The following is a 25,321-nucleotide window of genomic DNA, read 5'->3' on the forward strand; positions in this document are numbered from 1 at the left end:
AAAAAGAAATTGCTTGTTCTCTCGAAACCACACCTCTCCAATTACATAAAATACAGAAAACTCTCCCAGGGTCACTTAGATTCAGTCCTGAAAATAGTCATCACTCTGATTTCCCACCGACTTCCAGTCAGAAGACAGCAGCGGCTGTCAAAACCTTAACTATTCAAAAAGCACTTCTGTGATTTATGGTTCATTAAACTACAACATTAACATAAGTTACACAGATAACAAATGTCCTTCTGGTTGCACCTTGATCATCCCAATGTGATGAACTCACTAAACCGGGTTCACTCTGCTTTTAATGGTCCCCTCTAAATAAAAACAGAGCACAGACTGGCTATGCTGCCCTTGTTCCCAGCAGACCAGAAAATCCTGTTACAAACTCCAGAGCTAACTGGGCTGTTCCCAGGGTTTCCCACGCACCTCTGGCCGCCGGTGCTCATCGACGTCCACGGAGCCGTCCAGGGGGGTCACAAAGTGGCACACGGGGTTCTTGCGCTTCTCCAGGTCTGAAACAACAACGGCAATGCAGGTGCTGAGCACGAGCAGGGCCTGCAGAGCTGTCACTCCAGTGGCAAGGTGTGACAGGGAGTCTAGCCAGGATTCCTTCCTGATGAACAACATGAAACAGGGAGATCTTGGGCTGTGCTTGGAGCACTCAGCACGACCTCAGTGTGGGCACCTCCAGGAAAGCCCTGATCCAATGGCATTGCCTCTGGAACATCAGACCTCGAGCAGATCCCCGAGATTTCACTAGGCAATAATTTCAATTCTCTTGTTCTCACTGGTGTCTCAGGGAAGACCCACTCCCAGCACGGTACTTACACTGCATGTACCAGGCCCTCCAGATGGCGTTATTGAGACGGATTTTATCTCTCCACTGAAGCTTCAATCCCTTAAAATTTTTCCATTTTGGTGAAACCAACCTTCCGCTGCAACAAAACAGACAACAAATCATTCTGCTTTAAGTTTTTCTCTCTCCCTTCCTTTCAAGACAAAGCATCCCCCTAAACCAGAACTGTCAACAGATGAAACAACAAGCTATGCTTGGCCAGTCACAACTTTTACCATCCATGGCTCACTAAACCAGGAGCCAGAGATTAATCCAGTCCTCATGTGTCCTCCATAAGAACTAAGAACTGTCCCAACTGGTCTCAAGAATATCAGCAGGAATTAAATTAATTTCACCCACACTTCTCTTTGCCAGTATCTCACCTTTTCTAATCCCCACCTATGAGCTTCCACCAACTGGGATTGAGATTATTTAAAATTAAGAGGCTTCTGCATGCTTGGTCAGATACAGTTCCATTCGATTTTCCAGGCTAGTAACACTGCAAAGGAGGAATGAAATGCCAGTTCTGGAACATGAAAAAATATAATCCACCAGTTTTACACTGCTGGTAATCAGAGCTGAGCACAAAGGAGTATCAACAGGCTAGTAACTTTTCTCCAAGGAAAGGCAAGGCTGGAAAAAGAAATGGTTTATGCATGAATGCTCCTGGGAGGTGGAAGGGAAATGGAAGGAAAAAGAAAGAAGCAGCAGGGACTCTAGTAAGCACTGTATAAACACAAACTACCCAGCCCTTAAAACACACCTCTATGAATCATTAATCCATACTATTGACAGGGCAGAGGAAGTAGGAAACACTCATAACACAGTAAATTTCAAACCAGAGATTAAAGTATAAGAACTGTGCCTATCCCAGGTTTTCTCTCCAGTTTTGAGAGATTTTAGCCCCTTATCTTCTAAGTTTATGTCTCTGCTGTTTGAACAACCTTGCTATGAGGGAATTGGACCAGCAATGCCAACTTCAACCCATACAACAACACAGGAAACAGGTTCACCTTGACACACTACGAGCATCAGGTCAAGGGGTGATGGACAGGAAGGAGTGGCAGGAGCAATGTCACCTACACACACTCTGCCCTCTCAGAGAGATCCCCTGAGCACGTGGGCAGTCAGGAATGGTCTCTGCCATGAACTGCAGTGGCACTGGATGTACCAGCACAAACAGTGCCCTGGCACAGGCCGTTTGCCTCACACACTCAGTGCAAATGAACTCAGAGAGGAATTATTTATCCTTAAAAGCTCATTTCACATTTAAGCTCTAAAATCGCTGTGCAAATAGAAGTACACCCTACAGAAGTGCATGGCACTTCCCTTGGCTCACCAAAGCCCATGCATAGAGCCTGAGGGTAGAGAACTGATAATTCCTAGTTTCCTATTTGGTCTGGGAAACCTCCCAATAGCAGCTCTTTTTAAAGAAACCTTTTAAGAAAACTTGCAAGACTAAAAACAAGTTAAAACTCCTCAGCCTAAACAGCCACCAGAATACCAGAGCTGCCAGTAACAGGATATTAAACTAACATTTTTTCACATATTTGGCTCACCATTTCTTTCCTCCCTTGCTAACACCACAACTGCTCTCACACTCAGGTACTCCCACAACTCTGACAGTAATAGAGGAGCAAATGCCAGGCTTCAGTCAAGAGACAGGTAATGAAAATCAGCTCTGCCCTTTCAATTTTACTACTATATAAAATGTCAGTTGTGGCAACAGGTTGTAGCAATGTATCAGTAGATGAGTTGTTGCCTGACTGATTTTTTTTTTAACTCCTCATCCTCTTTAAAAATAAACTGCAATGCACAAGGAAGCAGATGCAGAGACTGGGCATGAACTAAAAGGATAATTCCCAGCAGCAAGAGAACAGCTAAGTGATAAAGTTATGAGCCCTGTCCATGCCCAGCTGCCCCTTTGGGGATTAGGCTGTACACTGGACTATGCTACAAGGCTCTGCTGCAGCCTTTGGGACACTGGTGCTCGATAAAAATAAAGTACAAACAAAACTTGGTACACAAAATAGAACATGAGCACCCCCAAGACAAGCAGACTTGATGGAGCAAGCAACTTCACTGACTGGGAGTGAGAGCAAACCATGTCAACTATTAGCACGAAATAGAAAAGTCATTGTTAATGTACTTGTGCTGTCACTGGGTTTTAAAACACTCAGCACCACCTGTACGGTCACAGACATTTAGGAAATCCTCCTGGATTATTTCTTTTCAGTAGTGCATCCATATGCCACTCTGAAATATATCTCCCAAGACTCCACTTCTAAATTTCAAGATTTTTAGTTAATGGGAAGATCTCCAATTAGTTCATCTCACTGTTACTCAGCCCATGTGTCAGAGCAGAGAATGAATCTCTACCCATTTAATATTTCTCCCATCACTGCAAACTATCCCAACACCTTTGGTGTTCACTGCACAGCCAGCTCTGCCTCAGAACCACTGCACACCTTATCTTCCCTTCCAAAGCCAGACCAAAGCCCATCTTTTCCTGTTTCTCAGCTGTACATTAACAGTTTGGAGACAGGAGATTAACGTGCTGATGCATCACCAGCACTGACAAAGTGCCCACATGCCTTTGACTAAGAAATCTGTCAACTTAATGTTCATCTCTTCACAGCTCTGTGTGACTCGACAGTTTGCCAAAGCAACAAAACTCTAATAATCTGCACTCAGAATAACAAGAGCAAATGCTTTTGCTATAAAAAGACTAAAAGGAACTGTAATCAAGTCTGCTACACTCCTGGCATCTTCAAAGAGCTAATTAAAACTGGAATTAAAACACAAATAGTTTAAAATATTTTCAATTACATTCTTAGAAAATGCTAAACAAGACTAGTACATCAAAAGAAGGAAGTTATTAAGAACCTATTCTTAAAATAATTATTATTTTTAGTTCCCATGGGAGCAAAACATAAGTCCAGCTTGAGGTCATAAGTGAAACGACTTCAGCCTCAGTGGAGAGGAATCAGCATGAAGCTGACAACAATATTTAGACACTATTCCAAATTCCAAAGTCAATGGAAAGTCAATTACTTTGAACGGCACTGTGACTGAGAGCAGCTGCCTAACTGAAAGCAGTCTTCAGATTTTAAAGTAGCAAAACAACAACAAGGAAAAAACCCAAACAACTGGGGAGACCATCTGGCTGCTGCTCCTGCCAGTTCTGTCAGACCAAGCCAACTCCTACAGCAAACGTGGAGCAACTTCCCAACAGGTGGATGGTCACCATGTACCTGCAGCACAACCCAAGAGCACAGCCCTGGTCCTGACCCCCTCCCCAAGAGCTACCACAGCTCTGCAGGGATGCTGCTCCCAACAAGGGGAGCAGGAGAACATCCCAAGGGAGAACTGGGCCCAACAGTGCACGGTACAAGCCAGGACAGCTGCACCCACAGCTTGTGGGAATGCTGGTGCTGCACAGAGGGTGCCCAAGCTGAGCAGCACAGGGAGCCAGGCTCCTGGGTGCATCCTGCAGGGAATGCTGCTGCCAGCAGCTCAGCTCATGTAAGCAATGCTGGAATAGGTGACTTTCATGTTCTCCTCACTATCACTCACAGATCAAATCAAAGCAGCTGAAAGCCATCTGAAGGGTGACTTGCACTGCATTCCAGCAGCTCAGCTCAGTCTCCCATGTAGAAATCTCCACCTCTTGAGTCTAAATGTCCTCATCAAGTGATTTGATCACAGCAAACCAGCCAAAAGAGCTTCAGCTCAACAGCCAACAGAGCTGGAAATCCCCTTGGACGCAGTGGGCCCAAGGTGCTTTGGAGGAGTCGGGGCTGTCACAGGAGAGGCACCTGAGGCTGCCACTTCCACCTATGAGTCCTGGATACACCAAGAGAGGCTGCAGTCCATTCCCAAGGTTTTCTACATGCATTTTCCCAGCTCAGGAACTACACCTCAGACAACTGAGATCCAACTAGGCCAACAGATAACAGGGCACTGATCTCTCACAACTCTCCATTTCTAAAACTCCAGTGAAAGCAGCTGAGTTTAAAAACAACTACAAACCTTCAAACATCACAAAATTTGCAGCAAAGTACCAGAAAGAGACATCCACTCTGAGAGTGTGACCTGATTCTCTTCAACACCTTCAATTTCTAAATTTTTCTTCAATCAACTGAAACGTAATTAGGGAGCAGGTTTGTGTTCTAACAGTACCCTGACAGGATCCATTCACAAACAAAGGTTTGTCTCTGAGAACCTCATTGTTTTGTTCTAGGTTAATAACACTCAGTTAATGATCTCACAGGATATTTCAGTGATGCTTCGGACTTGGCAGAGACAGGGCAAAGGTGTGACCCTCTTTCTTAACAGACACACATGAGATGCCATTCACTGCTGCAAAATTTAAACCAGTAGCCCCCCCATCACTGAAACAACATTCAATTAATAAACTCAATGCAAAACTCCTTCAGACATCTGTAGAAGCAGGATCAAGCTCTGAGATGAGATGACTCACAACAGAAGAATCCCCTGTTCTCCTCCCTTAATCAGAGGATTTTAAGATGGACTTCAGTCAGCATAAATCCACATGACACAAGCACCCTCTGGATTTGGGCAGAAAGGGACATTTATCTGCATGAAAACCCAGAAGAAATTTAGGGATTTTTCATTACTTACTAGCATTAAGAAACACCAGCATTTTATGAAACTGGTTTCTACAAAGAGCACTGAAGGGGCAGAGAAGAAGACTTTAAAATATAACATAAATTCCATATAGCCTCCATTTAATAGGTAGTTTAAATACATGTTGATTAAATGGAAACTATATGGTATAGCATGGTAGAGCTTACGGGTTTTACACAGCTCAAATGCTTTATTCAGCTGCTTCTGATTCAACTTGCAGTTCCCCATTTTTTATCTCCCTCAGAAATATTCACAACAGTACCACAGCCTTATGTTTAAATCCTTTTCTAACAGAAAGCAATAGGGAAGACTTTGCTGTAAACATCAGCCTGAAAAATCCCCTTTTCCTGTTCAGAAAAATTTAAGTTCATTCTCCACACCATGATGTGTAGAAGTGGCTGAGCAGGAACTGCAGCTGGGAAGTGATCCTGGGATTGTAGTGAACTAAAGGCTGCACCAAGTACGAATTTTTTTAAATACCCTCTCAGGATGGAATGCAGGATTTCCTGCTTAAACTAAGGAGACAGTGAATTACATGCCCGTGGCTACAAAGTGTGTGAGTGACACAGCAGAAGTAGGACATGGATTTTTTTGATGTGCTTTGCACATAAACCCCTCATTTCCACCCTCTCATCTTTCACTTTTTCGATAGGCAGGGACAAGGAAAATCTCTGGCTACATTTGGCTCCCTAGCTTAGAAGTGTGTTGTTTTTTCTCTTCTCCTCAGTGAGCACCTGGCCAAGATCTATGGTACATGGAATTTAAACACAAACCTCCAAGCACTGTGGTTTAGATTCCACAGGCCTGTCCTGCTGCCCAAATATGCACTCCCAGCAGGCCCAGCAGATAGGCTGGAAAGCAGCTACTCCATGTCTGCAGGAATCACCTCTACAGATCACCAGAGTCCAATGTGCTATGGTTGTAAACAAATTATTTTGTTTTCAAATCTGAATTTTGTCAATTCAGTTTATGGGAATAAGCTACAGAAATGTCCTTTGCTTTCCTGGGTAGGTAATGAATTCCCCCTGCCCCTGTGCTAAAACAACTTTTTTGCCTTATTAGCTCCAGCCTCAAAACTCACTTCCTCTGTGCTTCCCCCCAGTTCCTTCCTGTACACAATCAAGCAGTTTTTTGATGTAGGGTAAGAATTTTACTTTAATTACAGGTAATGGCAATGAGGCTCTTAATTTAAGTAGAAGACAAAATTCAGACTTGATAGCACAGTAGCTAAATAGATTAGCTTTTTCAGCAGCACAGAAAAGGAACTTTCTGGCTTCTCCCCAGCTTTTTTTTTAAAGGCGTGGTTTTAGTTTGTTTTGTCATCTCCAATCTGTTTTGTTGGGGAGTTGGGCCTGTCAGCTCAGCTCTCCAAGAGCCAAAACTAACAGTATTTCCCCAAACAAAGGTTCATTCAGAGAATCAGATTATATGCATTGTGTGTGAGAGCAAAGGGACAGGCAAGAGAAACCAAAACATTTCTACACGGCGTGAATGTGTGTAGGACTGGCGAGGAGATCACATTTTAGCATCTCACAATTGCTACCTACAAAATTAATCCCAGCTTCAGCCTGAGGATACTGATCCCAGACAGAGTTCATTTTAAAAGCCAGATGTAGGGCAAGTCATTTTCTTTGTTACCTGGTTCATCTTCCTTCCCTGAAACCCTCCTGCAGGAGCAGGCTCAGGGTTGTGGAGGGATGTTCTACTGCCCACAGACCACAAAGGACAGCAGGGAGCCTTGTGATCAAGTTAAATTAAACACTTTTAAAACAACCAAAATGTCCTCTCACTGTTTGAGTCACCACCTTTTGAAAATAATACTTCCATCCTGAAAACAGAGATACTGGACCAGGCAAATATTTTTCCTCTGTCATGAGCATTATCTATTAAGAGCTGTTAAAAAAATAAAAATAAAGATCAAATTCAGCCACTGGCAAACTGGGATTGCAACACCTGCCAAGAAACATGTTATCTGGCTGATTTCACGCAGGCAGGCTCAGGTATGCACCTCCTGAAATGGAACAGGAAAGTGAAAGGTCAGCTGTATGCCTGGAGCAAATACTCGTGCCCCAACAAATCCACAAGAAATGTTGATTTATTTACATTATAAATTCAATGCTATTTTAAGCTTGGAAGTTTAATGTAATTTGAATAAATGAAAGCTTGCAGTGCCGGGGCTCTTGCTCTGACAACCTGGTCTATGCTGGACTCAGGAATGACCAGGCAGGTGTTGTGTCAAGGCAGCCTCCTCAGGGACAGCTGAAAAACTCACATTTTGGAGGCATTATCACACCTACCCTGACAGTTTTTCAAATCACCACCACTGTGTCAATCAGGGAAAGGAGTCACTTGCTGCAATTTTAGTCCAACACAACATGGCCAGGGTCAGCTGTGTGCAGGGGGAGGCTGCAGGCAGCTGGGAAGGACCACTGAGAAATGCCTTCACCAGAGGCAGGTTTCATGCAGGTTATGAAAGGGTGAAAAGAGCACAGGGCAAACATAAAGATCACTACAAATATCAAGGAAACTTGAAGGCTATGGTGTCCTTCAGCCAGTGGTTATTTAAAGACTCAGAATATTTAGACAGTTTCTCATTTCCAGTCAGAAATCAAAGGATATTTCTAGAAATGTTCCTGCTTTTCACACACTTGTCCAACAGTGGCTCACTTTAGCACAGAACTGGAATAGCAAGAAAAGAAAAAAGCTGCTTAAGTACTGTCATTAATAAGTCAGCCAAAAGGCTGAGAAAATGGGCATTACCATCACATCTGCCACTACTGACCCTCCCCAAACCTCTCCCTGAGCCTTGCTGTCTTTAACTTTGTAACTTTATAAATATTAACATTTTATAAAAGGCCAAACTCTTCCACTGTCAAAAATCAGGACCTTCTTAAAGAACTACCAGAAACCCCACCATGGAAAAAGAAGCTGACACACAAAACTCACATGGTGCTCTGAGATGCAGGCTCAGAGACACATCCCAGCCCTTTCACTGCCCAAATCTGAAATGCCAGGATGGAGAGCAGCTGCCCATGGGCACAAAGTGTGTCAGTGGCAAAGCAAGGACAGAACACCAGCCAAGCATTTCCCAGCCACACACCCCACACTAGAAATGCCACGAGCAAAGGTAAGCTTTAGCAAGGATTAGATCTAAATTTTTCACATCAGATCAGTACATTTGGTTTTCTTTCTTTTTTCAATACATTTTGTTTTCCTTATTTTTGAAGTGCTTCCTATGCTCTCATGCATGGTGGAAAGAAGTGACATTTTTTAAAGCTGCTTCTATATAAAGGGAAGTGATCCTACTTATTTTAGTGTCTTGAAATTTTCCACTTCTCCCTAAGACTTGATTTTGGCCACTGGCTTTTCATCAACCTTCTCAGAATCACACTAGTTACTACAAGGACCTGTTTCCCAATACAGATGATCAGGAACTGATGGGTTTTGCAGTACACATCCATTATTTAAAGGATGGTTGCTAGCAAGGGACCCTCTTGTACGGAGAGCTATAAATGTGTCAGAATCTTTTTGATCATTAAAGTCCCAGCCTAGATTAATGAACTCATCAAGATGTGCTGATCTGGGACTTAAAAGATTTTTTCACACAGGGAGCTTCTGAAAAACCCAAACAAACCCTATCAGCGCGGCAGATCAGCCCTGCTCTCTGAGCAGCACACATACCACCGGAGCCCAGAGCTGTTTACCGTGCTGGAGAAACCCGAAACCTGCACTTCTGCCACGGAGGATACTGTAACATTCTCTGAACAACGTTACATCCTATAAATACACTGCAAGACTTCGGGGATCTTGTTCTGAAAGCGCCTTGCAGGTTTGGAAAAGCAGAGATGCTCTCCCAGCTCTCCCCTTGTGACACAAAGCTTTCATCCCAGCTGTCTGCAGCCAGCTCCCTGCAGCTTGAAAAACACCAGGCTGATTCCCAAATTCAGTTATTACAGACTCAAGACTGCAACAGCACACACAGCTTATTCAAAGTTTACATAAAAGCTGAACCAGAAACTACACAAGAGACAGAAGGAGGGTAAAGGGACCATTGTGTTACTACTGAAACTACTCTAAGACCAATCAAAATCCCATAGAAAGATGATGAAGGGAGGAAACTCCTTCCAGAACTCACATAGAACAGCCTGGAATGTGGAAAAAAATAAAGTCTCTAATAGGTCATGCACAACTCGCAGGAAAAGTCTCCACTCAGACCTTTCGCAGACCTGTGTGCAAACAAGTGCTCTGGCAATGTTTCTCCAAAACTAGCCCTTCAATTCAGGGTGAACACCCCACTGCCCTGTGCATGGTCATGCCATGGGGGCAGCCACATCTCAAACACCACAGTAAAACTCCCCAGGATCCACCCACCCAAGGCCACAGTCCCAGGAAGCCTGAACATTTAGAGAACTGTCATGGTTTGAGCTCACTTCCTCTCAAACCACGACAAGAACACAGAGTGGAACACAAACTTCCACCTGTGGGTCACGACTCAAACTGGAGCTGTGAAGATCTGGCTGCTGCAATGCAGGGAAGGATGTGTGAGTGACTCTTCCTTAATTAACTGGGACATGGGGCTGGCAGGGAAGCAGCTAATAATGCTCATGCCACATAATCTTCACCACACTTTTCCCAGATGGCTCCTGTTGCTTTTCTAGGATTGGACAGGCCAAGGGCAATGCCAGGTTCCCACACACAGATGGAGAGATCAACTCTGTCCTTGGAGGCTCCAGCCCTGCTGAATTGTTGGATCTGTTACTTTATAATGATGGTGGTTATGGTAACTATGCACAGCACAGGGCACTGATGAATGTTTCATAGCAGTTAACTTCCAAAAGCAATATTTAACCTCACTATTTGCAGTAAGAGTCAGAGGAAGACCTTGTTTTACTGCATGATACCCTTATAAAGTCACTCCTTTGCTCCCAGTAACCACCATGATTAAAGATCAAGCAGCAACATGGTTCAGAAATTCACTTGCCATTCACCTGTGCACCAGTTAAAAGACAGGTCTGGACTAACTTTCAAATAGACTGAGATGGTTTACGTCCCAAAGCAAGTGGTGACTTCACCAGTAAAACATGTGACAGCATCAGCACTTTCACAATCTTACTACAAGCAAAACAACAACCAAGTCACTAAATGACCCTCACTCAAGTCTTCTTTGAACCGTGTTTTTCCTACGTGCCAAAATCACAAAAAACCAGTCCCAACCTTCATTCTGCAGAATCCTGTCCTGGGGACACAACATTTCCTTGGGAAAGCTCATGTGAAAGGTAAATAACACTTTTGACATGTTTATTACTATAGAGAGAAGCAATCTCTCAAAATTTCCTAGGATCTGTCTCCCTATTTCCAAAAGCCTGTTACATGCACCCAGCCTATAATCACCACATGCCAAGCTTAGACACCAAGCCTACTAATGTGCTAATAAAAACTGCTAATAAAAGTTTTAGTCTCCTTAAGCTCTGCTAAGATTTTTACTGGAGATTTGAGGGTTCTACTTGTACAACTGGATACTAAAAACAGATGGGATCCACGCTGAGTTCCTAAACAACAGCCTTCACAGACCAAAATTTTATTAGAAACAGTAATGAATTAGCTTTTATTGCAGAATTCTATGCATCTACTTGCAGAGCTAAGCTCTGCTCTTCAGTAACATTTGCTGATTTGATAAAGTAAGTACAATCTTATCCCATGGTTTTCTCTAAGGGTTAACAATTTCACACAGCACAGACAGACCAGAATTTAGGGATGCCTCTGGTTCCCATGCAGTCTGGCTGCAGATTACCCTTCCTCACAGGAAGAATGACTCAGATCCCAGTGTCATCCCAGTCACAAACATACTGGCTCTGTGCTTTCACAAGACCATGGAATCCCCAGGACCTTCAGGCAGCAGCACACAACAGGGCTGCTGCCACAGGGAGCAGCCACAGCCACACACTCTGCCCTTATCTGCGGCCTCCAGAGAGCAAACGCTGCCTGGAATTCTTTCCCAGCTGATACTGAAATACTGTGTAGCTCACTCCAGCACCTGGCACTTGCTTTGGCAAGGGCTGTAAGAAGACCCACCCAGGGTGCCCCAGGTCCAGCTTTCCCCGTGCCCAGTCCCAGCAGTGGGTGAGCAGGTGCTTTGGGAAGGGTCACAACAGGATGAGCTTGTCCCTAGGGTGTTCCTGCCAGCTCCCAACAACCAGCCCCTCCCAGCTCTAAAGGAAAATTGTATTAGCCAGTTATTAACTCACTCCCTAAAAGTGAACTGAAGAACGACACAGTTTCCTTTTGCTGTTTATAGACACTTTCCCCCCCAGCTGAGTATGTATATTGATTTGGCAGGACTCTGCTTTGAAAGGGAGGGATAATGACATTTTTAGTAGAGAACAGCCACTATGGTGACTACTCAACAGCTTGGATGCCCCAGGTTTTGGACAGATTGTGGAATAATTGCTTTGGGAAACCAAAACAATCTCTTTCTTAGGTGTGAAACACGGTTGCTTATAATTACCTGAAGTGAGTGCAGTTCCCTCCTTGAGGATATTCCTATTTCTGATCAAGTCAGTTCTCCCATCACAACACTCCATTTGAAATAAGCTGACAACATTCAAAGAGCTTCTCTGGCTCTGTAACAGATCTAAATATTGCACAACTATATCCAAATCCCTTGACTTAGTCCTTCCTTTCTAAAAGTTTTATATCCTCTAATTCAGAAAAGTAATTTTTGTACGTTTCCAGGTGGCAAACCCCCTCTACAACCCCTGCACTCAATTTTCTTCCTCAAAAGCTGTGTTTTAGAGAGCAAAAACAAGTAGTTGATTCCCTTTCACTGCTTCTTGCTTTCCCACATCTGGCACACCACCAGCACATTTTCTATCCAAGTTCCCTCAGCCTCCATCCTGTCAGGGACAGATGTTTACCAAGCAAACAGAAATTTGGACTCAGCTGTGCAGATAGCAATATGCAGGAGTTTATACAGGGAAGTGGTGATACATTCTTTGGACACTGTACAGGACCAGCTAACACGAGAAGCAGGGTATGCAACATCCAGACCTTTGTGTGCTTCTCACAGGACAGCACATTTCAGAGCCCTTTCTGAATCCACTACACAGCTTAGCAGGACCAGGACTCCACTCTGTGCCTCTCACTCAAATACTGGGAGCTCTCCCGATGCAGTTGTCACTGTAAATACTGTTAACAGAGCTTGACTAGCCACGGCTAAGTTTACTCAGACTACAGCTTCAAGGAAAACATACAGAAATTCATCAGGATGAGCAGAGAGTGACCATCCAAGAACAAAACAAATTATATCATTCTTTGCTCTGGGAAATGTGGCAGCAGATAATATCTATATCCAGTGACTGTCAGATCAGAAATGCAGCAAGATCTGCCACTGCCCTCTTCCAGTTTGGTACTAACACTTCTTCTCTAACAGCTGCCAGACCCATAGCACAGGTATTTCCTTTTTACCTTTTTTTTAAGTTCTCCTTTTTATGTGTACACCTTTCCTTTTCTACCGTGACCACTTCTGCCTCCAAAGTAAGGGCTTTTATCAGCTAACACAGGCTAAATCAAGTGTCACACCACAGCACTAAAAGCAAAAGTCTGCATGATAAAAAGACAGTAAAGAGCAATCACAGACTTCAAAGAAGAATTACAAAGACATGAGAAGCTCTTCCACAATTCTTGCTCCATTTGGTCTCCATCTCTTTGTGAATGGTGTGGACAGTGAGAACAAACTAGATTTAAGAGCAGCCGAAAATCTGGATGTAAGATGCAGCAAGAAGAATTGAGCAGAAGAGCCTGTGATGGCTCACATTCACATCAACATACTAAATGATGTGGGCCTGAGTTATTTTTAGGTCTATTGTGAAACCCCACATTCCAGCTGCTCCAAAGATACACCAGCACTACCACAGAGGCCTGGGCTCTGTATCATCACCCTGGCAGGCTGGAGTGAGTCTAACCCTTGCCCTACATTAGACTTTTGGTGCTAAGGCAGCCAAGTCCCTGGCACAGATGGGGCAATGTGGACAAGAAGTGTTTTGGACAACAAGCTCACATGGATTGGAGAAGGGTTTGGCTGTTGGATACAGAAGTCACTGAGTTGCTGCAGCCTGGCCAGAGGTCTCCCAGCCATGCTGGCCAAGGCCACTTCAGCTGTCGTGTCCTTGAACTGCTGCAGGCGGAGCACTCGTTACTATGGGACCTTGAGGGAAGGGAGAGTAAACAAAGCACCAGAGGGAAAGGAGGCCAGGATTTCGAGTAAAACACCCCATGCTACAGAATTCTGAAAACAATCAACTTGACAGATTCCAGAAGCAAACCCCTTTTGTGCCTCTGCAATGTTTCCTTGAATCTTGTTATGCAGACATGTTTCTCATAAAGAACAACCCTGCTGACCTCTGAGAACTAACAGCCTCCACTGGAAGGATCAGTGAAAAGAAAAGGCCTCATCCTGCTTGCTTGTGCTCCTGCAGATCTGTTCTAGAGAGCAGCACGAGCTGCAAAACAAACTCCTCAGAAGAAAACACTTGCACACCTTTGTTCCTTCATTCCCTGTGCCTGGCAGGACACAGGAAAAAGGTCCTGCACTCACCACAGGGATTCTAATGGCACTAAAGGCTCTGGTGTTCACTCAAGCTCTCAGCACAGACACTTTTGAGGACCCATGTCAGCGGATTCTCTCAATACCAGGGCAGATGTGGCACAGGACAAAGCCAGGAGGAGCAATCACCCCACAAAGAAGTTCAGGCCAGGTCACACTTGCCAACTGCCACCTTCCCCCCAGATTTGCACAACCCAAGTACAAACAAAGCAGCTCCTATCTCACTTCCAAAACAAGTACCAGCAGTCTGCTTTCTCAAGAATGGCAAAAGGTTATCTGGATAGTCTCTCTACCCCCTCAGTCACTCTTAAGGCTCCACTCTTCAATTCTTAATCCACAAGCCAGCCCTAGGACAAGTAAGCCCCCCTAAAACCAGCAAAGACAAGACCACCCCTGATCTTCTGAGATGGAAGAAGCCCTTTCAAGCTCACACAGGAACAAAACTGTAACAAGCATTAGACTCCTTCGCTTGAGTAAGGACAACTTTTCATGAACTAAGGGTCATCTCTCGACCATTCTTCCTTGCTCCTTCAGCTGAAAGCAGCCTCAGGTCTTATTTCTGCTCTGAACTGTCCCCCCAAAATTCTGCTCTTTGTTCCTTGAATCACTGGGAAAATGCATGGGGAAATAATGTTAATCTGCAATGAAACAGAAGCACAAACATCACATACATACTCTACCCATATTCTCTGCTTGCTCTGGTGTGGTGTAAAGGAGCAATAAAGATATCCCCAGAAATCTCCCACTATAATTAAAAATAAAGCATTTATCTCTGTATGTAGGAAGACATTACCACACATAAAAAATACAGTAAGAAAAGGCATTAAATACAGCAAAAAGGGTTGTATCCATTGCTTCCTTGCACTACACTAGAATCAGCTAAACTAGAAGTAGAGAGACTAAAAGATCTCTAACTGTGCATTACTGTTGTAGATAATGTGCTGCAAACACAAAACCAAGGATAAAAAGCTCTCTAACAAGTCATTAAAATTTAACAAGTCATTAAAATTTTTCTGTGCTTTTCAGGAAAAGTGATCAATTCATTAAGCAGCAATGCTGAGCTACTTAAACAGCTGAACCCTTTCCTCACATCACAGTGCATCACCAACCGTGTCATGGCTAAGGGTTATCTGTAGGTCAGGAGTATTCTGGCCAAAACACACTGACATATCACTAATTGAAGTGAATCAGATTCTTTCACTAATACCCTGCAACAGGATAATCCAAGCAGTGCCCTGCAAGCCCTTTCCATCTGGCATGTCACCTTTTCTCTCACAGTCCCAAAGGTGACAAAGCAGCCCTGAGAACCACTCCTAACACTGTGGGCCTTGTACCTTCACAGACCTTGCAAGTGGCCATGGTCTGGATACCCAGCCAAGGGAAGGAATCTTCTCCCTGGGCCTTGATGGCTTCCTATGGTCCTTTCCAATCCCATTTTCTATTATCCACTGAGTCACAGCTGGACAGCCAACTAAAAACACTAATCTTTCACAAAGGTAACTGCTGCTGAGCTTGCTCTTAAGCAGCACTCAAGAGTTTCTACACCTTAAGGCACAAAGTGAAACCTGCTTAACCGAGAGGGAGCAGGCAATTCCCCTGCAGCCATTCACACTACACAGAATGGCCAAGGTGTCACATCAGTTCTGTAGCTTTTCTAAGGCACGTGACAGTAAGCTGCACATCCTCTTCATCATCTCCTCCTAAATCTTTCTTCCATTTGTCCTCTTTCCTTTATTAAGTTTGTATCTGAGGTGTGATCTTTCATAGGTCTTCCTTTAAGACTCCTGTGCCAGATCACTTATACACTTCATGCCTTTGTTTCCCTCTTTCTAAAAGATCAGCACACACATCTGGGGCTCTGAAGTGCTGAGACTGTTTTGGTCGTTTCAGAATGGAGAAAGGGAGGAAAAAGCAGGAAGTGATTTATCTAAGATCAACAGCCAAGAAACCAAGGGTTAGTGAGGAGCTTTGAGCTTGTGTGTCACAAAGTAAATAAGCTGTGGCAAATGCACACCAGAACATTTCTGATGGCAGTGGCAGCTTTACTTACCAAGGGATGGCTACATTAATTCTGTCAGGAGTGACACTAAGTCAGCATGCTTTATGTTCAAAAACAACCAAAAATGACCTTCCAAGTCCCATTTGAGCAAACCAATTATTTGAAAAGACCGTGTTCAGAATGTTTGTTCTGGTACTAAAACTATTAGGAGCAATTTCTGAAGAACCTTGCTTTTCCTAACCCTATTTTTCAAGCCTTCCTGGTTCAGAAACAGTGATAATAATGTAAGTCTAGCTTGCACTGGAAACAATCAGATTCAGGTTTTTCCATCACTGTCTGAAACACAAAGAACCAACTCTATTTTCTTTGGAGGCAACTGAAACAAGTACTTTTTTAATCATCTTAAAAATTGTTTCATGGACATGTTAAAGGTTTCCTTTCCAGAGCGAAAGGAAAATTGTATGAAAGCTGTAAAATATTTCTATAGCCATCAAAGAGTTTACAAAGCTTGTCTTTTTCCTCAGAAGTAGCTTAGAAGTTTTGTCTTTAAAGAACTGTTTGTGCCAATGATATTAAGATATCAAAGGACAGATGAAGGAAACTGTAAATGCAATTAATTTCTGCATACAAAGAAAGGAAGTTGCAAGCATATAGCCTGTAGTCTGTAATTAATTAAAAATAAAATACCAGATTAAACCCAAACTGGTCCAGGTTTCTCAGCTGATAAGGTTTTTTGTTATTGTTGCTCTGTTTTAAAAAGAGATCCCTTTCTCTCCAACAGCAAAAGCCAGCAGTGCAGCATGAGAAGAGCCAAACCAGGAATTCCAGATCTCCTGCCCCATCATCCATGACTTCTGGGTCTATCCAGCTCATTCTCCCCTTCATCAAGTGCTTCCTATCTAACCCTCCCATCACAGATCAAAGCATGGGGAATAAACACTGGACTTTTCCAAGTCCAGCCACACCTTCCATTGTCCACCCTTACTTTCCATATATTCTCCCCTTTCATTGCTATTCCTCCTGCCCTGAACAGCATTACCACCAACATCCTCTTTTCTCCCCAACTCATCGTGATCATTTACCTCTGTCCTCTCATTCAAATCTCACCTAAGTACAACTCCAACCTCTTTTCTTCCCCACAACCCCCACCACGATTAGAGACTTCCCCTTCCTTGCTGTCATTCCACCCACCCCTGCTGCTGGGTGTTTCCTCACTCACACGGGTTCAGTGAGTCTGTAACCCGGGCTCAAACCCACCCAGTCAGCTGAGACATCCTCTGTATGACTTCAACTTTGCAGTATCTCGTTTTTTCTTTCCTGTTTCCATCCCTGTGGCCTCTGTCAACACCACACAGCTCTTTGTGTGGCTTTATCTTGGCCCTTCTAATTCACTCAATGCATTCCTCAAAGATCCTCTTAATTTCACTCCAGGTCTCAGTGAGCTTCCAGCCTCATTCCTTGTCCTCTCAACTCTCCCTGCTTTACAGCAGATCTCTGAGTGCTGTTATCAGGGGGAAAATTCCACCCACCCATTACAACTTAAAGAGTTCACTCTCTCCTTCAAGCCTATCAAAATGCCTCTGACATCCCAGAAATGCCCAGCCTTCAGCTCAAAATGGCTACAAAGCTCCCTTTATTCCTCCCCACCCCTTGCCAGCTTGCAGCATCACTAGATACCCTTTTGTTTGATTAAGACTAATCATAGCTTAAGGACACACAGTCAGATAAGCAGCTGCTCAAGTGACTGAATATCAACTCTGCTTTCCAAAAGAATGGAAATTTTTTTTCCCCACATGGGAAAGTAACAAATGAGAATGGTTCAGTGACCTACTAAAGGGGTGTGTGGAAAAACATGAGTAAAGCCAAGACCTGAATTTTGGGTTTCTTGGCTTTAATTCCTCTTGCCACTCAGCAGAAAGAAATAAAAACAGGTAAAGGGGGGGGGGGACAACTGAAAATCAACATATTAATTTCTGTTTCCATTCAAAGCACATCATAATCATGCAGCACAAAATATTTACTAAAAATAATGCCAAATCTCAAAGTTGAGCCACATTTTTTTCAGATCATGCAAAAGTTCTTGAGAACTGGCAGTCTGAGGACAAATTAGCTCCCTCTTCCCTATTCCAGCAATCCATCAAAAATGATGATTACAAAATCCATGTTATATTTAAGCCAGAAAATAACATCTGTTTACTGAGTAAAAACACAAGATGAGAACAACAACAAAATATGTAGATTAAATGGTAGATCAAAGGATGATAATGTGGTTTTTTTTGATGAAAAAGGTGACTACTGTGCCCCACACCTCTATAGCAACACTCTGCCCAACCAGGTCCATAGAAACCAGTCTGCAGAGACACCAAAATAACCAGGAGCAAAACAAACAAAATTGTCCCTGTATCTAAAACTCTGACAACAGAATTTGTCTATTCTTCCTGTAGTCATTTGTAGCCCTGAAGACACCAAAACCTTAATCTGAACCAAGGCCTTCTCACACTAGCACTACTAAATGTTTACTCTGGCAAAGAAATGCGTCTCGGAGACAAGAACAGCTCAGCAACCTTTCTGCCAACCATCCTGAGGTTCAAGGTTGTCAAGGTGGAATTTCAAAGTGCATCTTACACAGAGCTTAAAAGCTTGTGACTATATCAAGCATTTGACATAAGCAGGGTAAGAGGCTCAGTACCAATGTCCTGATTCATACTGCACCCTGAATACAGCATCCTTGCTTTGCAGGGGACCCTTACTATGGTTAAAAAAAATACTTGTAACAGCAACTCTGCTCAAGTTTGGCTAAATTCAGAGGTGAATATAGGTGTTTTTATCAGAGTAGCTTCTACAAGCAGCATGTGAAATATGCAGCTGAATTCTGGAGGTTTTTAATCTCCAAGTGCTATCAGCAGTGCTGAGAACTTCCCCAAACACTGCACTAACAAAGAATGTGTGGCAAAGGTGCTCTGGAAACAAGCTGACCCCTAACGTCACTCCACTGAGGAAGGGAATATTTTTGGCTTCCATCTACATGAAGTGAAGGAGTCATATTGCTAAAGAGGAGAGATGAAATCTAGAAATGACCTGGCAAGCTGTTCACAAGGCAGCTTTTGTCCCAGTTCCCAGACCCCACTCTCCTGCTCCGTGCAGCTTCAGCAAGCAGGAACCAGAGGGTTTTGGACAAGGATCTCACGCCAACCTTAACACTCTTACCTCAAGTACAACACCTGGCATGTTCCTTAAGCTCTTATTAAGAGGTGAGAGAACTCTGAGGCTACTTAAGAATAAATGAGCCCACAAAGTCATCTTCATTTACCCTATCATGGCCTGTCTTAAGATAAGCAATGACTGACATAAAAATATATAATAGTTTAAAAAGAACACCACCCAGTATGAACACCACCCAATCCTAACAAAGAGAAAAAAATTCTTCTGTTCCAATCTCAGGGGAAAAAAACCTTCATGACAGGCTGTTGTTGAAACATTTCTGAATACAGTTCAGCTTTGGAAAGTTATTTCTGGGTAATGTAATGATTTGGATAATGGTAAAGTTATTAGAGGGCTTTACTAAATTAAATATCAAGATGACATAACATTTTACTTAATTCTGTGTATTGTAGGTCATGTACCCAGGAGCACAGTTTCTCATTAGAATGAGCAGTGTCAAAGGTCTTTCTCATTTTGAGAAGAACATTTTTTAAGATCTTTTTGCCTGCCTGCAACAAGCTACCTACACGTCAAGGTCTGCAAGGTCACATTGGTTTAAACAGCTGAGATGAAGGGGCTAAAAGGGGAAAACCAATGTTCTTTTACCTCTGTCAGTGTGGTACAGCTCCCATAATCAATCTCATCAGAAAAACAGGTTACATTGAGATAAAGTACAGCCCGCGTGACACCTGTTGTAAACCCCAGTGTTCATAAGTTACTTATTAATTTAAAAAATTGGTTTAATCTGCTCACTGTACAGGGGAGTATGCTATAGGCATATTTTCCCCTCTGGAATGGCGTATCTGAAATGAGACTTTTCAAGCTGTGCAACTGGATACGTGACTGAAACAGCTGTGACGAAAATTAGAATCATGTTGGTTTGTACTGCTCCAAGGCACGAGGGAATCGCTTCCCTGGTGTTCAGAAATAACTTTTTTTATCATAAAAAGTTTGACTGTTAAAAGCACAAAGCCAAACTCAAAAAAATTTACAGCACAACCAGAAGAGCCCAGGTTACACCACGAATCCGTGATCCAGCACAAATTTGGTCGCTTCCAAACAAACCAGCCGAGGTAATGACCCAGGTAATGACTGAGGTAATCTAGAAAAGCTTTGCTTTCTAGTCCATCCACCAAGCTAATGGGTACCACACGTTTTACTGCTTCTCTTTAAAACTTTAAACACTGAAATACCAGCAGTGAGTGTCATGAGTAAATAAATATTACACAGAGAGCTCTGTTACAGCAGCTTCCTTGGGTTTGTGTTTAACACTGCTGCATCCCCCAGCTCTGCAGGCAGCTCATGCCCCCAAAAAGCAAAATCCACACATCTTCACCTTTCTGTGTTACAGTTTTTGTTGTCGGTTTCCACACCCCCAATTCTCTTCTAGAGTGAATTTCTAGCAAGCAAAGGCAGCATGGAAAACATTAACATGGAATCTGTGTGTTTTGTCAGTGCTGGATCTGACAGGCAATAATGAGAAAGGTACAGCTGAGGCAACAGCCACAAAAACATCCCCATAAACCAACCAAGAAAAAAACCCAACCTGAGGACAGAGAGAACTACAACCTACAGGCTCAATCATTTGTTAAAAAGACATTTCCCATTTCACAGCCACGTTCAACACGTCAAATCAGATTTTCTAGAATTACTTTAATCCTTTTTAGACCCACATTTACAATTGGTTTGTTTAGCAGATTCAAAAACTGTATCCCAAAGCTGCTGAGTAAGCAGGCTGGATCTGGGCAGGATGCTTCAGGGCTGCAACTCAGCAAACCCTAAGGTGCCCAAGGACAGAAGCATTAAGAATGTGCTTTTCTTTGGCAACCTCTAAGAAGATATTTTCTGCACCTTGCCTCATGCTACCACCAGCAGGCAGGATAAAATTATTTCTTCTGTTATAATTTTGGAGCTCAACTAATTCACCTACATCAGAGTTCAGTACTGTCAACCAGTGTAACAGAATTATTCCTTTACACCAGGTGTGATCCTCAGTTTCAAAATCCCAATGACATACTAGTGAAAGCACAAAATAAAACAAAGGTGATAGAGGCCGAGGAGCACATGCACATGAGCAGTCCAGCTCTGTCCTTCACAATCCCTGCTGTTCCTTTGCAAGTTCCTCCCAGCTTGTACAATAAAAGGTTTACTTTTTTTTTTTTTGTAAGTGCAAAGTACTTACATCCACTGTTGCACACACCTTATCTGAGGTTCAGTCTCTTGCCAATAACTAATAACGTTCTTGGCCAATATTACCAAAATTTTAATATTACTTATATCTTCAAGCTACTGTACAGAACAGATAGTTCTATTGTTTCCTCTTCATTGAGCAATACTTGAATAGATTAATTTGGGGTGGGCAAAGTTAATTTTCTTCTAGCAAGCTAAGGTGGTTCCTATAGATAAAATAAATATTTCCGTTGATATGCCAAAAGGCATTTTCCATCAACCCTTTTAATCAACTTCCAAAATGCGCTCAGCAGAGAACATCAGATTGGATCCGGTTTCTGCTATATCACACGGAACAAAAGACTGAGCAGACACACATCTTTCCAAAACACTTCCACTCCACAGCTCTGCCTCCATTTTGGATGACAGACAAAGGGGATAAATGGGAATATAACGCCCTACTGAAGAGATGAAAAGCACAACTGAAGTCAGAGCAAAAGGTGCAGATAAACCCAGGAAGTGCTGCTGCCAGCTGCAGCCAGCACAGGAACAAAGGAAACAGCGACAGAGCCCCCTTGCTTGACTTTGTTATAAAAATAAAATCTGAGGAGGGGAAAAAGGAAAATTGGCCGGGTTTCACACTGAGCGGGGCACTTTGCCCTTTAAGGGTTTCTGTTTAGCACTAGAGGCTTCCACTCGCTCCAGCCTGGCCGCGGGATGCTGAGGGCTTCCAGCGGCACCAGCAGCCAGCGGGGCGAGCGGGACCCCAGCCCTCAGGGCGGGAGGGGCAGCGACACCCCCCGCTCGCCCCCAACCACGGCCCAGGGCCTGCGGGGAAGGGCCGGCCGGGACCCCCAAATTCGCTGAAAACAAAAGCGGCACCGAACCCCCACGTATGGGCCGGGGGGTCCCCGCTCGGCTGCGACCCCGCCCCTCACACGGTCCCGCTCCCCGGCGCGGTCCCCCCCCGCCCAGCCCGGCCGGGGCTGCCCCCGCGGTCGGGACTCGCTGCCGGGGCCGCTCGGTACCTGTAGGCCAGGGACATGCACTCGAACAGCTTCGTGAGGGACGCGTCGATGCTGAGGCGGCCGCCGGCGCCGCCGCCGCCGCGGGCCGCCCCGAACTGGTAGGTCTGGCAGGTCTGCTCGTTGACCGTGTCGAAGTCGTAGCCCTTCTTGGGCGGGTGCTCGCTGTGTGGCGAGGAGACCATGAAGTGCCCCGAGTGGATGATCTGCGGGCCCGGGGGCTGCCCCCGCCGCGGTCCGCACCGCCGCCCCCCGCCCGGCGACGCTCCGCCATCGTCCGTGTCCGACGAGTCCTCGTCGGGCTCCGTGCGGGGGGACAGCGGCCCCGCCGCCCCGAGCAGCCGCGCCGGCCGCATGAACACGTCGGCGGCCATGGCCCCGCTGCCGCCGCGGCCGAGCCCGCGCCCGCTCTGCGCCGCCACCGCCCCGCTCCGCCCCGCGCCGGCCCCCGCCGCGCTTAAAGGCGACGGAGCGGCCCCAACACCGCCCTGCCCCCGCCGGCACAGGGGGAACGGGGCTGGGCTGCCACCGAGGCTCCCCCGGATCGCTTAAAAAAAAAAAAAAAAAAAAAAAAATCCCCCAAAAAAATAAAAAGGGGAAGGCGCTGCTGCTGCTGCCCTGTGCCAGGAATGTCCCCACAGCTTCTGAGGATGGCTGGTTTAAGTGATTCAGCGGGGACTTCCATCCAGCAGAACAATTTTTTTTTTTTTTTAAACCAAACTAAACTACGAAATGTTCCGCCTCAACACGAGAAACAGTTCCTTTAGGTTGAGGGTGGCGGAGCTCTGGAACTGGCCAGGGAGGCCAGGATTGTCCCTCTCTAGAGATATTCCAAACACACCTGGATATGTTCCTGTGTCACCTGCTCCAGGTGACCCTGCCTGGGCAGGGGGGTTGGACCGAGTGATCTCCAGAGGCCCCTTGCAGCTCTAACGATTATGGAAAACATTCCTAAACTTAAGGGACTGTGAGGAACACGAGATGTAGAGGACAGCCCAGAAATGGCTGAAGAGAACAATTGTGCTAGAAACACTTAAATTGTCATAAATACACTAAACTGCTTATAATTTTCCCGAAGCAGTCTGTAAGAAGCCAGGGCAACCAGAGAAGGTGGAGACCTGCAGTCACAGAGAGGTCAAGACATGGAGCTTCTGCTGCCAGGCTGGTGCTTCACATCTAACTCAGTACCTGCTCAGTGGCTCATAAAAGGAACCACAGTTGTTCCAGTGGAGGTAAAGGTCAGATTTCATCCTTCTTAAAAGCATAAATGAAGCAATGGGTCCTGCAGGTTAACATAAAAGCAGAGCAACAGGGCCGGTGTGGGGAGAGAGCATCATCCTACAGCACAAAACCCCATACACATCTGTATGTGTACACAAAGTCAAGAGAAAAGATCTCAAACTTGCCCTGCAGTGCAAACCTCCATGACCAGGGGAGCAGTTGGATCCTAGGACACACATTCCAAAGCATTTATACTAAATTGCATATATTATTTCACTTTTAGGACCTCACACTTAAAATGAAAAAACAGCCACCCTCAGGAGGGAAAACGCTTCCAAACATTAAACAGTCACATGCTACTTTTTCGGGTGTGTTAAACCAGAAACAAGATCAAGAGAGACTTAAGAGATTGAGAGCAAGTCTTGGGCAAGAAGAGGCATCCCTGCAATATCCCAATTACGCCCATGCAATGGTCTGACATTCCCCATTAGCATGGAATCAAGGCTGATCCCTGTGTTTAAGGAAGAAGTGGTAGGTCAAACACTTCCCCACACATGAAAGCAACAGTAAGGAATGACCACATCATGTGAGAGCTGTCTCAGATCTTTAAAAACCAAAACTAGCATTCAGCTCTTAGCATCATACTTGACTCAAATTCTGCAGAAAAGGCCAGTCATATTTAGCTTCAAATCTGGTTATTGCTATCTTATATTAAAATTTGCTTAAAATAATAAAAAACAATGCTGCCTCCCAGCAAGACATTCTGAGAATATTTTAAGTACAAAAAAAATTAAAACATACCAAAACAACATTCACAGTATAACAACACCTATTAAAAGTCTTCCATGTAGTTTGTTAAGAACTAAACCTGAGCTAAAAAAATCACATCAGTAGCATCACTGTATAAAGTATTTCCATAACAACAGCCTGTACACTGACCTCACTAAATTCTAAGCAAGCCAGTGTTTCCTCCTGCAGGAAAAGACAGGTAACTTGTTTAAATAAAATCATTAGGCTGCAGTGCAATTTCCTAGGAAGAGTTAAGAGTACACCATCATTTAAAGAAAGGGCAGCAGCTTTAAGCTATAAAAGTTCAGGGGTTTCTCTGCCAGATGCAAGGAAAGGGACATTACTTAAAATAAATCCACTTAATTTTGGAGACAGACCTCTTGGTCTGCCCTTTTAAGATGAGCATTTAGGTGATCAGTACAGTTCAAGACTGCCAGGGATCCTCTCCTGCTCCACAGCAAGGTATTCCAGGAGGCACGGGGAAAGAGAGGCCACAGCATCTTTTGAGTATCTTTTCTTTCTGTTTTTCATCAAGCCACAGTTCAAGGTGAAACACAGGCCACCAGCTTCTGATGATGTCCCTTCAAGCAACATCATCAATTCCTTGAAATAGGCTTTTAGCACAGGAGGAATTCAAGTGTAATACACACTGTGAACAGAGACATCCAAGCTGTTCAATGCCCACAGTGTATTCCACACCACTTAGTGGTGAGATTATCCTCCCAAATCTACAGACAGGAAGATAAGGATTCCCATACTGATGAGGGGAAGAGCTCAAAGGATCTTACTCACAGCCTGGGCTGGGGCTGAGTGCAGGACTCCAGCCCAGCCTG

At 44.3% G+C, this 25,321-nt stretch overlaps 1 protein-coding gene across 2 annotated transcripts in view; it reads right to left on the bottom strand.

The window, feature by feature from the left end:
- The window catches only part of MLXIP (MLX interacting protein), a 43,917-nt gene extending 21,043 nt beyond the window's left edge, over positions 1-22,874 (bottom strand). For both annotated transcript variants that reach the window (XM_059863954.1, XM_059863952.1), the window contains exons 1-3: positions 22,482-22,874; positions 826-932; positions 424-509 (exon numbers count right to left, since the gene is read on the bottom strand). In XM_059863954.1, coding sequence (XP_059719937.1) covers positions 424-509; positions 826-932; positions 22,482-22,852 — 564 coding nt within the window. In that variant the 5' untranslated portion in view covers positions 22,853-22,874. The remainder of the gene's footprint in view (positions 1-423; positions 510-825; positions 933-22,481) is intronic.
- Positions 22,875-25,321: the final 2,447 nt, after the last annotated feature.

The sequence above is a fragment of the Haemorhous mexicanus genome, chromosome 19 (assembly GCF_027477595.1).
Source record: "Haemorhous mexicanus isolate bHaeMex1 chromosome 19, bHaeMex1.pri, whole genome shotgun sequence".
Taxonomy (NCBI): Eukaryota; Metazoa; Chordata; class Aves; order Passeriformes; family Fringillidae; genus Haemorhous; species Haemorhous mexicanus.